Source organism: Belonocnema kinseyi, chromosome 10 (genome assembly GCF_010883055.1).
Source record: "Belonocnema kinseyi isolate 2016_QV_RU_SX_M_011 chromosome 10, B_treatae_v1, whole genome shotgun sequence".
NCBI lineage: Eukaryota > Metazoa > Arthropoda > Insecta > Hymenoptera > Cynipidae > Belonocnema > Belonocnema kinseyi.
The window spans coordinates 69,312,069-69,325,705 of record NC_046666.1 but is presented as its reverse complement, the minus strand read 5'-3'; the positions used below and the strand labels follow the sequence as shown (position 1 = coordinate 69,325,705).

Here is a 13,637-nt window from a genome sequence, read left to right as displayed (position 1 = left end):
CAGTTTCTTTGCTCTCACCCTATAATTTGAATTAAATATCGAAATAAATGGTCTCCAAACTCACAAAATTTATTTAATAAAAAAATGGGAGGTGCATAAATTGTTTGTATATTTTTTCTGAAGTTTTGAACCACGCACCCTCATTTGTTAGTATCCTCAAGTTTATCCCCCCTCCAAGCTCCAACCACCTAACTTTTGTACTTATTCCCGACCAAATTTTAACAAAAAATATCAATTTTAATTTACAGTTAATTGAATATTAATAAATTAATATTGATTAATTATTGCATTATTGACTTATTAAATTATTAAATTATTAAATTATTAAATTATTAAATTATTAAATTATTAAATTATTAAATTATTACATTATTTAATCACTAAATTAATTGGAAATTATGATTTTAAATTTTAATTTAACCCTTTTCACTGATATATTCTAGGAAAAGTTTTTTGGTACATTTCAGTTTTGCCCTAAAACAGTTTTTCGCGCATCCACCTTTTTTGTGAATAAATTGTATGCTTACTTTGTAACAAGCATGAGAACAATTAAAAGAACGAAAACACAAAGATATACATCTGAACCTATGATACGGAAAAGCAGACAAATAACAAATGGAAATCTGTTGTTGAGTTTTGACTAAAACTTTCTGGTGTTTTCATATTCCCAGTGGGCACAAGCGTTATAGAACATATTTAGAACGGCTTAAAAATGTCATAAGTCAGTCCATATAACGTGCCATAAACATACAATGTTCCAGAGACGTTTTAAAGACGAATTTCAAACATAAAACGTTTTTAGAAAATGATTTGGTTTGACTTAGGACAGTTTTTAAAACGTTCAAATTATTTCTTTTGACTTGTACGTCCAAGAAACGCCTAAAAATATCCTAAGTCAGTCCATATAACGTTCCATAAACATACAATGTTCCAGAGACGTTCTAAAGACGTATTTCGAACATAAAACTTTTTTAGAACATTATTTGGTCTGACTTAGGACAGTTTTTAAAACGTTCAAAGGACGTCTTTTAAATTGACCCTTCTTTTTTGTTCATCATGCAAATGATAAAATTACAAATTATATATTAAGCAACCGGGAAGAAGGAACGGCAACTATAAGAAATTATAAAATTGAAGACCTAAGATACGTGAGCAGATAATTAAAAATGGTAATTTGTTTTGAAATTTCGCCTAAACTAATTATAGTATTTTATATTTTCTGCTCCCCTTCCTTTTTTTTAGAATAAGATACAATAAAAAGAAAGGATGATAAATTTGGAACTTGAGAGACAGAAAGGCCCACCACAGAAATACCCACCGGGTAGGGCTAGTATCTTTTTTTTAGATAAATCACTAGCAATTCTGTTACAATTATCAATAAAGTAACTTAATATATAGCATCTTTGTATTAAGGATTTAAAAATATTATTCATTATTAATAATCGGCGAAATAATTTTGCTGTAAATTCCTATTTTAAGAAGTTTTACAATATCTTTGATTCGTTTCCAACGATATTTGTGGCCAAATCAAGAATAAATATCGTTGGTTCAGCTGTAAATAATTTTCCGTGTGGGAAGCAGAATTTCCCCGAAGCTCCCAGTGTGTTTCAATACTCCGCAGTGGTATTTCAAAAATGAAAAACTTTAAATTAGTTTCAAATACTGAAGTTTAAAAAATGTTTTCTTTTCTAATTTTATCTTGCTTAAATATTAAAATGTTAAAATTCAATTTTTACTTCAATGTGAAAACATCTTATTTTGGAGGATTTGAACATTTTCAAATTAAAATTCTTTAGGTGAGAAAACTTTATAATTAGAAAATACTTAACTTTTCTCTTTTAAAAATGTATACTTTCAAACTCAACGATTTTAGAATTGAAACACTGCTTTGATTCTTATTTTTCTGATTTTGACCCATAAGCTATACAGTTTAAAGTGCATGGCGAATTAGTACCCTATTTTTAACATTTCAATCAGTGAAAATCTAACGAAATAAAAGCCCCTAGTTTACCTTGGATACATGAAAGTTACAATTTTGTTACTTATAAGCTGGTATCAAATTACAATACCAAAAAAGCTGTTTTGACAGAAACTTTATCAAAACTTCATTTCGTTTTCTTAATTCATTACCCCCAATCATAACTTGGCACACTTCAACTATTTTTTTCCCCTTCTAGCATTTTCAGAACAATCCACAAGTCTCGTAAACATAAATAAACTCCCAGCTTATCTATAAATGCAAAACGACAATTCTTATCTCAACCGTAGATATCACCGTATCGCGTACGTAATGCACGTTAGTTTCCTTCCCCAAGGGATGATGGGTACTCGACTGATCGGAACTTGATCAGTCTTTGCTCGAAGTCGGCTCTATGCGATTAGCTTTACATTCTCACAGCGAGAAGCTCCTTCTTTCTTTCTGGGCTCTGCGACGATTTCTCTAAAGCTCGATTAGATAAGACCCTCGGTTCATAGTGCGGTCGAGATGCAGTCCTCATAAGAGACTGAGATTTCACAGAATCGGTCTCAGTTAAACATTGCGTGTGCATACCGGCAAATCTCGCAAACAATTACTGCATTGCTCGCGTTTTTTGTCGCAAAAATCTAGTGCCGAGTGCATCCAATAATTCAAGTATGTGTAGAACATGTAGATGAATTTGAATCTAAAAGAGAAATTGGACTCTACGAAACTTATAATCTCGACATCATTTCTTATAATCTACTTAGGATCTTATCTCCTCTGACAGAATAGGAATTTGATCTTCAGGGCCAGTTTCTTAAACAGAAGAACCTTTTGCTCGCATCCCCACTTTTTTATGCTAACGAGCCTCCTAATTTTTCTAATGTAAGAGATTCTTTCGTCTGCTTTGGTGTTTTCCAGCTTCTGTTGATCAGTGATACTTTACTCTTGGAGTAGAGAAGAACCGCCTTTCAGTGGTCAAGAATCTACTAGTGGTTAAAGGTTATACAGTGCAATTTTGGTGATCTGCATAGCTGATCAGGACTTTATTGATTAAGCCTTTAGTGATTACTACTAATTTTAAAATTAAATTCCGATGTTATGAACATACCAACACGAGTCTGAGTCCATCAGAGACTTAAGCGTTAGCCTGATTCCCAAAGAACAACACCATGCCAGCTTGTTCGAGTGAAAACGTCCCCAGGTTCTGGTCTTCGAGTCCACCAACCTCGAGGAGCAGTAGTCTCTCTCCATCCTTACCCAGCTCTCCAGTGTCGACATCACCGCCCAACATCTCTCCGGTCTCAACTCTAAAAAGATCCACTTCAAACATCTCTTATTCGTCGGACACCTCGGAACACTTCTCTCAATACTCAAACACATCTTCCAACGCATCTACAGTTATCTTCAGTCCTAGACGTCGTAGTCGTCAAATGAACCAGAATTTCTCTCAACACCAACAAGAAATGCAGCAGCGCCGGGAAGCTTTCCTCCTTTCCAGGATATTCTTCTGGTACTTGGGACTTCTGCTAACAATCATCCGTGGAGTCTTAAACGTGGTAGGTTACGCGATATGGGCACCTGGCTTGTGGGCCTCTGCCTGGGTCTGCCTCTTCTGGATAATTCTACAACTTCCACTGACAATGCTCAAGTGGTTGATTACGATACTGCACACCCCGGCTTCTGAAAGAGCGAGGAACAAGAGATGTGTCCTTATTAGCGGTGGTAGCACTGTACAGGCAGTCCGATTAGCCCAAAACTTCTACAAAGCAGGTGCCAGGGTTGTTATCTTTGATCTGGAAGGTCTCTTTGCTCTTGCAAGGTTTTCCATTGCTTGTTCAAAGTACTATACGGTTCCTCCACCTGGTCCAGGTAGGGCAGCAGAATACGTCAAAGCTCTGAAGGACATAGTTCAGAAGGAGCGCGCAGTCTATTACATTCCAGTGAGTGCTACGAGCACAGCCTACTATGACGCTCTTGCTAAACAATATCTGGAGATCATGGGATGTGAGTGTTTTGTTCCTGGAGCTGCTGATGTGACTGCTTTAGATGACCCTTTAGAGCTTCTGAGAAGGTGCAGCTCTTTGGGACTCTCTACCCCTAATCACTACGTTCTCCGATCAGAAGAAGATGTTGCAAGGTTGTATGAAGCTGGTACCTTGAGGAAAGGAAGACATATGATGCTGGCTGCTGGCCCTGCAGGAATGAGAGACAGGATAAAGGTAATTTTGCCACCAACGGAGAGGGAGTTCAGACACCAGGAACTCGAAATCAGCGAGAGAAAACCCTGGGTTGCGGTTAGAGATCCAGGTGGTAGCCACTTTATCACCTGCACAACGATCAAGGATTCAAGGGTAGTTGCTAATGTCACCTGTCGAGTGGATGAGGTCAAGGGACTGATTCCGGAGGAAAGGGCGAATGTGGACCAGTGGTTGGAGAGGTTTTTTGCAAGGACCTTTGGCAGCAGAATCAATGGTCATATGAGCTTCAGATTGGCAATGTCCAAGGATAGTGGGGAATTGGTCTCCATTGGGTGCCGGGTTGGGATAGGTTTGCCTTATATTTGCCACACAAGCCTGCATCCTCGTCTGGTTTGGAGACCATGTAGGCATTTTTCGAGGCAAAATTCTGGACATTTGTTGGTGGGAGAAAGACATTTGATGCAAGAGGCAGTTGCTAGTGCGTTCAAGCGGTCATCTAGTGAAACAAGTTGTAGGCTTTTGGGCACTGTTCTTGATAAAAGGGAGGCACTTTTTGTGTACTGGGATCCGCTTCCCTATTGCGCTTATTATTATCTTCAATTGCCTTTCAGGCGCGTTGCTGGGGCCATCAGGGCCCAACACAGGCAGCACAATCCACCTCTTGCTGTTGTGCAATAGATGTTTACATTTTAAAACATTTCCGAGACTTGTGAACAATTAAAGGATTTTTTTTAACAATTTGAAAAATGTACAATTGAGTACTTTAAATTTTCTGAAGACTTAGTGAGACTTATTAAGTGTGGAATTTTGAATGATTGTAGACTTCGTTCTGCCTCTTGATGAGGCTGTCTAACGAAATAAAGAAAGTGATATTTGATAATTTAATTATAGTTTATACGAAATAGAATTGATTCACTAAATATTTATCATTCAATTAAAGGTGGCCAAAATTAAGTGGAAAAAACTGTCCGATAAAAGAGTTTTTAGATGTGAAGTAATTTATTTTTATTTAGAGAAATTAAACGATTTTCATTACGAAATTTTAACTTACAATTTTTATTTTTATTCTTTCGTCATTATCTCAAAATGAAGATTTCAAATGATAACCGTATCTTATATCAAGTAATTTCTTTTGCAGGTGTTTTCTTTACTAAAATATCAAATTATTTTATTTTGAGGAAATGCTTTAAGATACTGGATATTTGTGTAAAAACTGAAAAAACCCCTCTTGTATGCGCATTTTCTCCATTTCAGAAGGGCGATTATGTAAAATTTTTACTTTCATTTCCACTTGCACTTTCACGAAATTATTTTATTTTATATTGTTATGATATTTAAAATATAAAAAAACTGACGTGAATTTCGAAAAAGTGGATTCTGAAATGAAAAAGTTACATAATCGTTCCCTATATGTTTTAGTACTGTCGCAGATTGTCTATTTCAAAGTAACTTTTTCAAACTTCTCTGAACCGCTTTTAAAAATTAATTTCTAAGTGATACATTTTTATATTTCTTACAAACGATAAGTATAAAATATGCTGCAAAAGAGATTGAAAATTGAAATTAATGAGACTGAGCCATAGTTTTCTCAAAAGCAATAAAATTAATTATATACTTTCAACCTTCTAAGAGAGTTTTATTTTGCAAAGAACTCGCATTATAAATCATGAAACTATGGTTCAGACATTTTTTATGGTAGTAATTATAAATCCTGTAACTTTTGTTTTTCTGACATCTTGTTCGTAATGAAATGGTTCTTAGGTTCAATTCTTATCATAATAGCCTCAAGGGAGATTTTGAAAGAATCCTAATTAATAATTATCTTATCACACCAACAAGAAATAAAAAGCAAAAGAGGCCATAATTTTAGGAATTGGGCTGATATTAATTTAATTCTAAATTGTAAAAAGTGTTTCTGAAATTCGTGGTATCATTTAAAGAGACTTGCTTTCTAAACTTGTGGAATATGGAATATTCATTCAACAGTTTTTCGATTTGGCATAATTCTGACCATGTCTCTAGCGATCAATCAAGAAATGTGATTCTTGTTAATTCGTCATTCACAGATATATCACATATAAAAAAATCTCATTCCGAAAGGTAAAAAAATAAAGCACTCTTTATTAAAGAAAGAATTCTTATCTCGCCATGCGACGATTCATTGCGGAGTATCATATTGATTATGATTTGGATCCATCTCGGATAAAAAAAAGTATGTATGCAAAAAATGTATAAAAGTGAGAATGCGAGAGTGAGAAGAGTTGATCTGAAAAAGAATGTATCTTCAATATATAATATCTCGAGTGGAAAAATGGACTCGAATCGATAAAGGTTACTAAAAATTCATACATAAAATAGACGATTTGCTGAATCGGAGACTGACAGAGATACTATATAAAATATGAATCAGACACTCTCTTATTTAACTTATATAAAATATTTCTAATCAATCATTATCTACATCTGTAAATATCATTATCACTTTAGAAAAATAATCTATAGTTCATAATTAAAATGCACCACGGCAAAATGATCTTCTGGGGTAAAATGGTTTTTGACGAAAAACTTTGACAATATTCCTAAAATGGCATTTTACTTCAAAGGAACTTTTTACCTAAGGTAAGAGATATCTATGTATATACTTTTTTAATACTCTCCCCAATAACTAACAAAATGTCAATAAGCTCTGAGATTAGGCTTTTTTCTCATGTGCAGGCTTGTTTATTTCTTTCATAGTGAAAAAATGAATAAACCGAATATTCTGTGAGACGCAGATCTGTACAAATTACAAATATTAGAATATTTGAGGCTAAGAAGCTATTTATGATTTCTATAATATGTATATATCACATATGTATATTCCAGTGCGTTCACTTAATAGTATTTTACGTTTGTAAGGTTTTGACACCAATGTGCGATACGTAACTGTGATGACCCACGGGATGCTTAATTCATGTCACTATCGTTTTAATAAATTATATAATTACCAAACTATTCTTGCCTCATCTTACCACTACTCCCATTCCAAAATAATACTATTCTTTAATTTTGTTACTCGAGTTTTATTGTTGTTAGTTCCATGCTACAAGACAATTCGGGATGGGGTTTTTTGAAAGACGTTATTCAATCTGTTTTGAATTTAGTGGAAGGAGACATTACGCGATTTTTAATCATTTTCAGTTCAATCGACAATAATTCTTTAGCCCGGCAGAAAAGGGGAGAAGAGGTTTTCACACATTTGCGTATGCAGATTTCACATGTACGTGAGAGACTGTAAACAATAATTGTTATAGATGATGTTAAGATGACCCGAGGTTGCCCGGACTGACGGACTTTGACAGGCAGAGGTCGTCTTTAGCGATACCCGCACAGCATATCAATTATATCGTTACTCGTTACCTCTTTATTTCATATTCCTCAGCTCAGAGTCGAGCCAATCGGAGACGACATTGAGGACCGACTTCTTATATATCCGCCCCCATTCTTAATTTCGCGGATCGTAAAACGAGACGACCACAAAGTCCAACTGCAAGAAGACGATAATACGCTAAATCGAATTTACTCGATTGCAAGTGAGGTGATAAAAAGGAAGAGCGACGCAGTTGTCTTCTAGGCGCTCGAGTAGAAATCTCTGAATGAAAAGATTATTTTCTTGTGTTGTCCAGTGTGCTTCCTTTATTTCTTATGCACTTGTTTTTTGCTTGTACACTAAATATAGACTACCGAACGGGATTTATCAAGTCAGGTCTTTTAATGATATCTATCTAAAAATACAACGTTCGTAACATTTGGTCAAGACTTTAGTTAGTTAATCTCTTACACGAAAATTGTTTAAATCGAGGGCAAAAATCTCCGGTCTTTTCGCTGTATGCAACATTTTTTTACGATCATTGAAATTTAAAAAATATATCTCTTCAAGCTAGAAATTCTTTATTTTGAAGCAATAAAAAAAGAACTTCTAATTAAAACTCCTTTAAATTTTAAACTTTTAAACTTAAATCTTAAAAAAGTTTAAGTTCACCTCTTTTTTGATGATTGATTAAGTTCTCTTAATTTTAACTCTGTCAAAGCAAAAATTTTGTCTCTGTAAAGGATTAAATGCTATAAAAATTCTGTAGAAAATGAGTCCTGGATAAAGCCTATTTGTCCATTTTTCAAGTATATATTGCAAGAACAGTGTATATTTCAATGTTTTCTTGAATTTTTAAAAACTTCCTTAATAATCAATATTTTGTAATGTTCTTTGGCTCATTTTGAAGCTATTTTTCCATAGTACCATAAAAGCTTATGATTATAAATCTTGAAAAATTGCTTATCGAATTACAAGGAATTGAAATTGTCACAAAAAATTTTGAAAACATCTTATTTGTATGCAAATCAGAATAAAAATTAAATAAATATATATTTTGAGGAAATTTCATAGAAACTTCATAATTATATGTTTCATATATTCTACAAAAATATTTTGGTTACTACAGACAATATTGCAATTTTTCAACTTTATCGTTACAGCTTCAAGTCCTTGCAATTTGATTATGTAATTTTCAAGATTTATAATCATAAGCTAATATGATACTGTGAAAAAATAGCTTCAAAATGAGCCCAAGAACATTAAAAACATTTGAAAATTAAGGAAGTTATTGAAAATTTAAGAAAACATTCAAATATACACTTCTTGAAACATCTACTTGAAAAATAGACCAATAGGCTTCATCCCGGGCTCATTTTCTACAGAATTTTTCTAGCATATAATCCTTTATAGAAAAAAAATTTTTGCTTTAACAGAGTTAAAATTAAGAGAACTTAATCAATCATCAAAAAAGAGGTGAACTTAAACTTTTGAACGGTAGTGTATGTAAAATAATTAATTCAATATCATTAATAGTTAAGCCACAAACCTACAGACAAATTGAAAAATAGTAAACTTTTGTAAAGGACCCCGTACTAAATGTATGGGAAAATGGCTTTCGGTGGATTTAGCTGAAACTTTGTAATTTTTAAGGTTATAAGTGCCGGATCAAATATCCGTAAAAAAACCCAAAAAATGGACAGTTTTAGCGCTTTGCGGCGATAAGCGCTCAAGATCAGTGAATAAAACGAATTTCAACAGATTTTGTTACAAAAGCGATGTCAACATAGAAATCACGGTTCAGATCGTGGTCTGTCATATTTTCGCCTACACCGTTGACTCATATAGCGCGCTTCTCAAAACAATCAAAAGCTAAGCGCCCAAGATTTTAACTTGATTCATATTTTCATTGGTTTGGCTAAACATGTTACTGACCACTTCTTGATGCGTATTTCGTATACAGACATCGCTTGTGTCATTTATACCATTTCTGTCTTTAAAAAAGTAATTACTTAGTCAAGTTCAAATCTTGGGCGCTTAGCGATTGATCGTTTTGAGAAGCGTGCAATATAACTCATTGGTTTGGCTAAACATATTACTGACTACTTTCTGATGCGTGACTCTTATAGTGACATCGCTTTTGTCGCTAAAGTTACTAGGATTGGTTTTATTCGCTGATCTTGAGCGTTTAGCGTTCAACCCTCTTGCGAAGGGTAGAATGTTATTATCGGTATGTGCGCACTAGTTACTAATGTTACTTTGGGTACTATTTATGCCTTTAAAGAAGTGATTAATTAGTCAAGTTAAAATCTTGGGCGCTTAGCGTTTGATCGTTTTGAGAAGCGCGCTATATGAGTCAATGGTGTAGGCGAAAATATGACAGACCACGATCTGAACCGTGATTTCTATGTTGACATCGTTTTTTTAACAAAATCTGTTGTAATTCGTTTTATTCACTGATCTTGAGCGCTTAACGCCGCATAGCGCTAAAACTGTCCATTTTTTTGGATTTTTTTGACGGATATTTCATCCGGCACTTATAACCTTAAAAATTACAAAGTTTCAGCTAAATCCACCGAAAGCCATTTTCCCATACAAGCTGCAATTTATTATTTCGAAACGTTTAAAAATCTATATGTTGTTTTAAATGTTTTGAAACCTTTTCGAATTTTGAATTATGTTTGAAATCTTTTTTTAACTTCTAATTACAGTGAAACTCTTCTACAGCGCCGATTTAGGGGCTTGCGGTGGATGAAAACAAACTCGTTATAACCAGTTCCGCTTTTGTTTATTCATGCTTGAGTGCCCGCCTGAGTGACAACCGAAGACCCCGCGGCGCGGCGTCCGCGCAGCCCCTGTTATACCTACCTGCGGCGCGGCCTCAATTCTCGGTACGGCTATAGAAGGGAGGGCTATTGCAGGATTTCACTGTATCTTCGAAAATTATCACATTTTTCCCTGAGAAGTTTTAATAGTCTTAAACAGTAAAAAATGGCTTAAAAATGATGCAAGATTCCTTTTTTGAATAAAATTTTGATTAATCATATAAAGTTTTAAATTAAGTTTGAATCTGTTAAAAATGTCTAAGTATCTCTTAAATTTACTCAAATTCTTTGTAAATTTGTAATGGTTTAATTGTTATTTTACATCAAAATTCAATAATTTCACTTACAGATCAAAAATGAGAAAATATAACATTTAAGACTTTCTATTGAATAATTAATATTGCTAAATATAAAAAAATGGTCCTTTTTCTCAATTACAAGTTTCAAAATAATGTGGGTTGGCAGTGGGATATTTTAGACTGAAATAGATTAATGTGTACTGGTTGATTCTGCTAATTGTTTAATTTAGAGGAGATTCAGAATCACCATGTACAGTCAATTATTGTTGAAATTTCAAAACTTAAACAAAAGTTCAACTAAAAAACTCTAACATTAACTTATATTTGCAGTTGATCAACTTCAAATTTTTTTTATACAAAAATTAAATTTCGTAAGCTTTTGATTTTTAATTGTTCAAGACTTTCATTTTCTTAAAAACTGCATTTTAAAATTATTTTAATTTTTAATTAAAGTCGAAATGAAATCTAAATTATCATGAATAATTTTATGCAAAATAAGAATGAAAATTTTTACTCATGCTACACATATTACGCACTGTGAACTGAGTCATTTTCTAATTGAAAAAATTAACAATTTCACTTGACTTTAAAAAGGAAGTTAAAATAGAACTTTAAATTTCATTCTATCATGTGTTGTGAAATTTCTGATATTTAAAGTTATTGAATGGATTTTTCTTGTAAATCAAAGTAAATCAAAGAAAGAAAAATATCATATTAATAATAATAATATACAAGGTGGTAGCTCTAAGAAAGCATCCAGAGGTGACAATTGTCACCTCATACGCTAGCGGCCGCTCGTAATTGTATACCTACAACAAAATCGCAGGAAGTTTCAAACATCGTATTGGATTGACTTATAACATCCTTATCTCATCAGTCACTTGACTTAGTCTGTGGCTATGATGTATAACCGGGTTCAACCGTGTAAAAGTTTTGAATAAAAAAAAAATATAATAGTAAAATGGAAACCAAATTTTTTATAAATGATAGTGCTTTTCTCTGGTTTCAAGTTACAATTCTAAGATTTATTTGTTGTTATAATATTTTACACGTACATAATAGTAAAAATATCATTTTTCTATACTATAAAAATAATGGCTTATCATACAAATTTGCTCGTGTTTAGTAAACTTTGACAAGCAAGAGATACAGAACTGACATTCAATAACTGATTCTATCCTCAGATTACTTCAATGCGGTTTGCTAATGAATTGATAATTTCTTATTTAAAATCAGCTGATAACAACTTCTTGGGGCAAGAGATATTAACAACCAATCCTTTACTAATCTAAAAAATAACATAACGATAGTAAATCGAAATTGCGTTCTTCTGATTTATTATAATTTTAATCACTTATGTTATAAGTTGAAAAATAATAATAAATAATTATTTGATAAAATTTTTAATTCCAAATTGATTGAAATTTCAATTGTTTGGTAGGAAATTTAAGAATTTGGTTAAAAATTTGTCGGCTAGGTTTGAAAATTGACCTTTTTTGGTAGAAATTAATTCTTTACTTATTTCTTTTCATTTAGCTCTTTGTTTAAGAATTAATAATTTTTAGCTAAGCTTGAGAACTCGACATTTTTAATTGAATTCGCTCGTTCTTTAATTAAAATTAATATATAATTTGGCTGAAATATCACCCATTACATGCTTCGTTGAGAAATTATCTTTTCCGTTGAATTAGACTGTTTTTTATTTAAAATTATAAACAGTTTTGGTTAAATTCTGAGCTATTTTTATTTTTTGGTGAAAAATGATCTTTTTGGATTAAAAATTCAGCTACAACAAACTTTCGCTTTCAGTCACCCCGTTCTCGGCCTTCCTAGAACTGCTGGTTTCACCAGACTTGCGAGAGTGCTACGATGCGAGTGTGGCCCCTGAACGGGGTTACATGGCACGGCTGCATGCTCTGTGGTGCGAGAAACACCCGGAGCTATCGCACTTTCCGCAGCAATGTCTGCGAAACCATGCTGAACTGCTCCGTAAAAGGGGCTATGTAAGCGGAACGCCTATTCTACCACAGCTAGAACAAGCTGGCAACAGAGAAAGAGAGGCGACACTAAGACCAACCGCGGGCAGAAATCCAATAGATGAACAGCGATGCATTACGACCCCAGAAACATCAACACCAAGGTTTCTCTCAAGCCTAAAGATCTGGCTGAAATGGATTACGAGCTTCGTGGACATTTTTCCGGAGAATCCGACCTCTGGGCTATCAATTATTGTGTGTATAATGCAGCGAGAGCTATAGCCGATGCGAACCGTAAAACAAAACCAACGGCTGATCATAAGACCAAAAGACGAATGCATCAACTTGCCATAAAGATAGGCTGGGCAAGACAGTACGCGTCCCGCATTCAATGTGTGATTAACTACATCACATCTGGCAGGAATTTTAGCGCCAAGGTTCGAAAGTTCGCGCGCGAACTCCGGACCCATTATCACACACTTAACAAGTCAAAGCTGCTGACCATCAGACAGCATATTGTTGAGAGAATACGGATACTATCTGACGCTAAGAGAAGTGTAGAGCGAAGGGAGAGGCGGGTCAGAGAAAATCAACAGTTTCTCTCTGACCCATCTCGACTCTTCCAAGACCCTCCAGTTACTGTCGAACAACCACCCAAACTAGAGGAGGTCGAAGTATTTTGGAGAGGAGTCTACGAAGGTCAGCATAGACTGGACGAAGACTCAGAAAATATAAAGAGCTTCAAGGAGTTATGTGTTGCCCTCATAACACCTGATAAAGAATGCCCACCTATCACTACCGAGGAGGTGAAATAGTATTAAGAATGATGAACTATTCCGCACCGGGACCAAATTGTATCAAAACCTTCTGGTGGAAGAAGTTTTCTTCAACCCATCAGCATTTGGCCCGTATTTTCGCCTCATACTTAAAGTCGGAAGAGCCGATTCCAGAGTGGTTGGTGGAAGGGCGCACAATACTTCTGCCGAAAATAGGCAACTTAGCTGACCCGAAGAATTACAGGCCAATA

At 34.2% G+C, this 13,637-nt stretch overlaps 1 protein-coding gene across 1 annotated transcript; it reads left to right on the top strand.

Annotated features, from left to right (window-relative positions):
• The first annotated feature begins 2,355 nt into the window (after positions 1-2,355).
• LOC117181514 lies at positions 2,356-7,152 on the top strand. The gene has a single exon (XM_033374276.1). The coding sequence runs from the start codon at positions 3,133-3,135 to the stop codon at positions 4,837-4,839; it is 1,707 nt and encodes a 568-aa protein (XP_033230167.1). The 5' UTR covers positions 2,356-3,132; the 3' UTR covers positions 4,840-7,152.
• Positions 7,153-13,637: the final 6,485 nt, after the last annotated feature.

Bases quoted from the DNA above. Each gene is read 5' to 3' on its own strand.
- LOC117181514 (XM_033374276.1), top strand. From the start codon at position 3,133: ATGCCAGCTTGTTCGAGTGAAAACGTCCCCAGGTTCTGGTCTTCGAGT.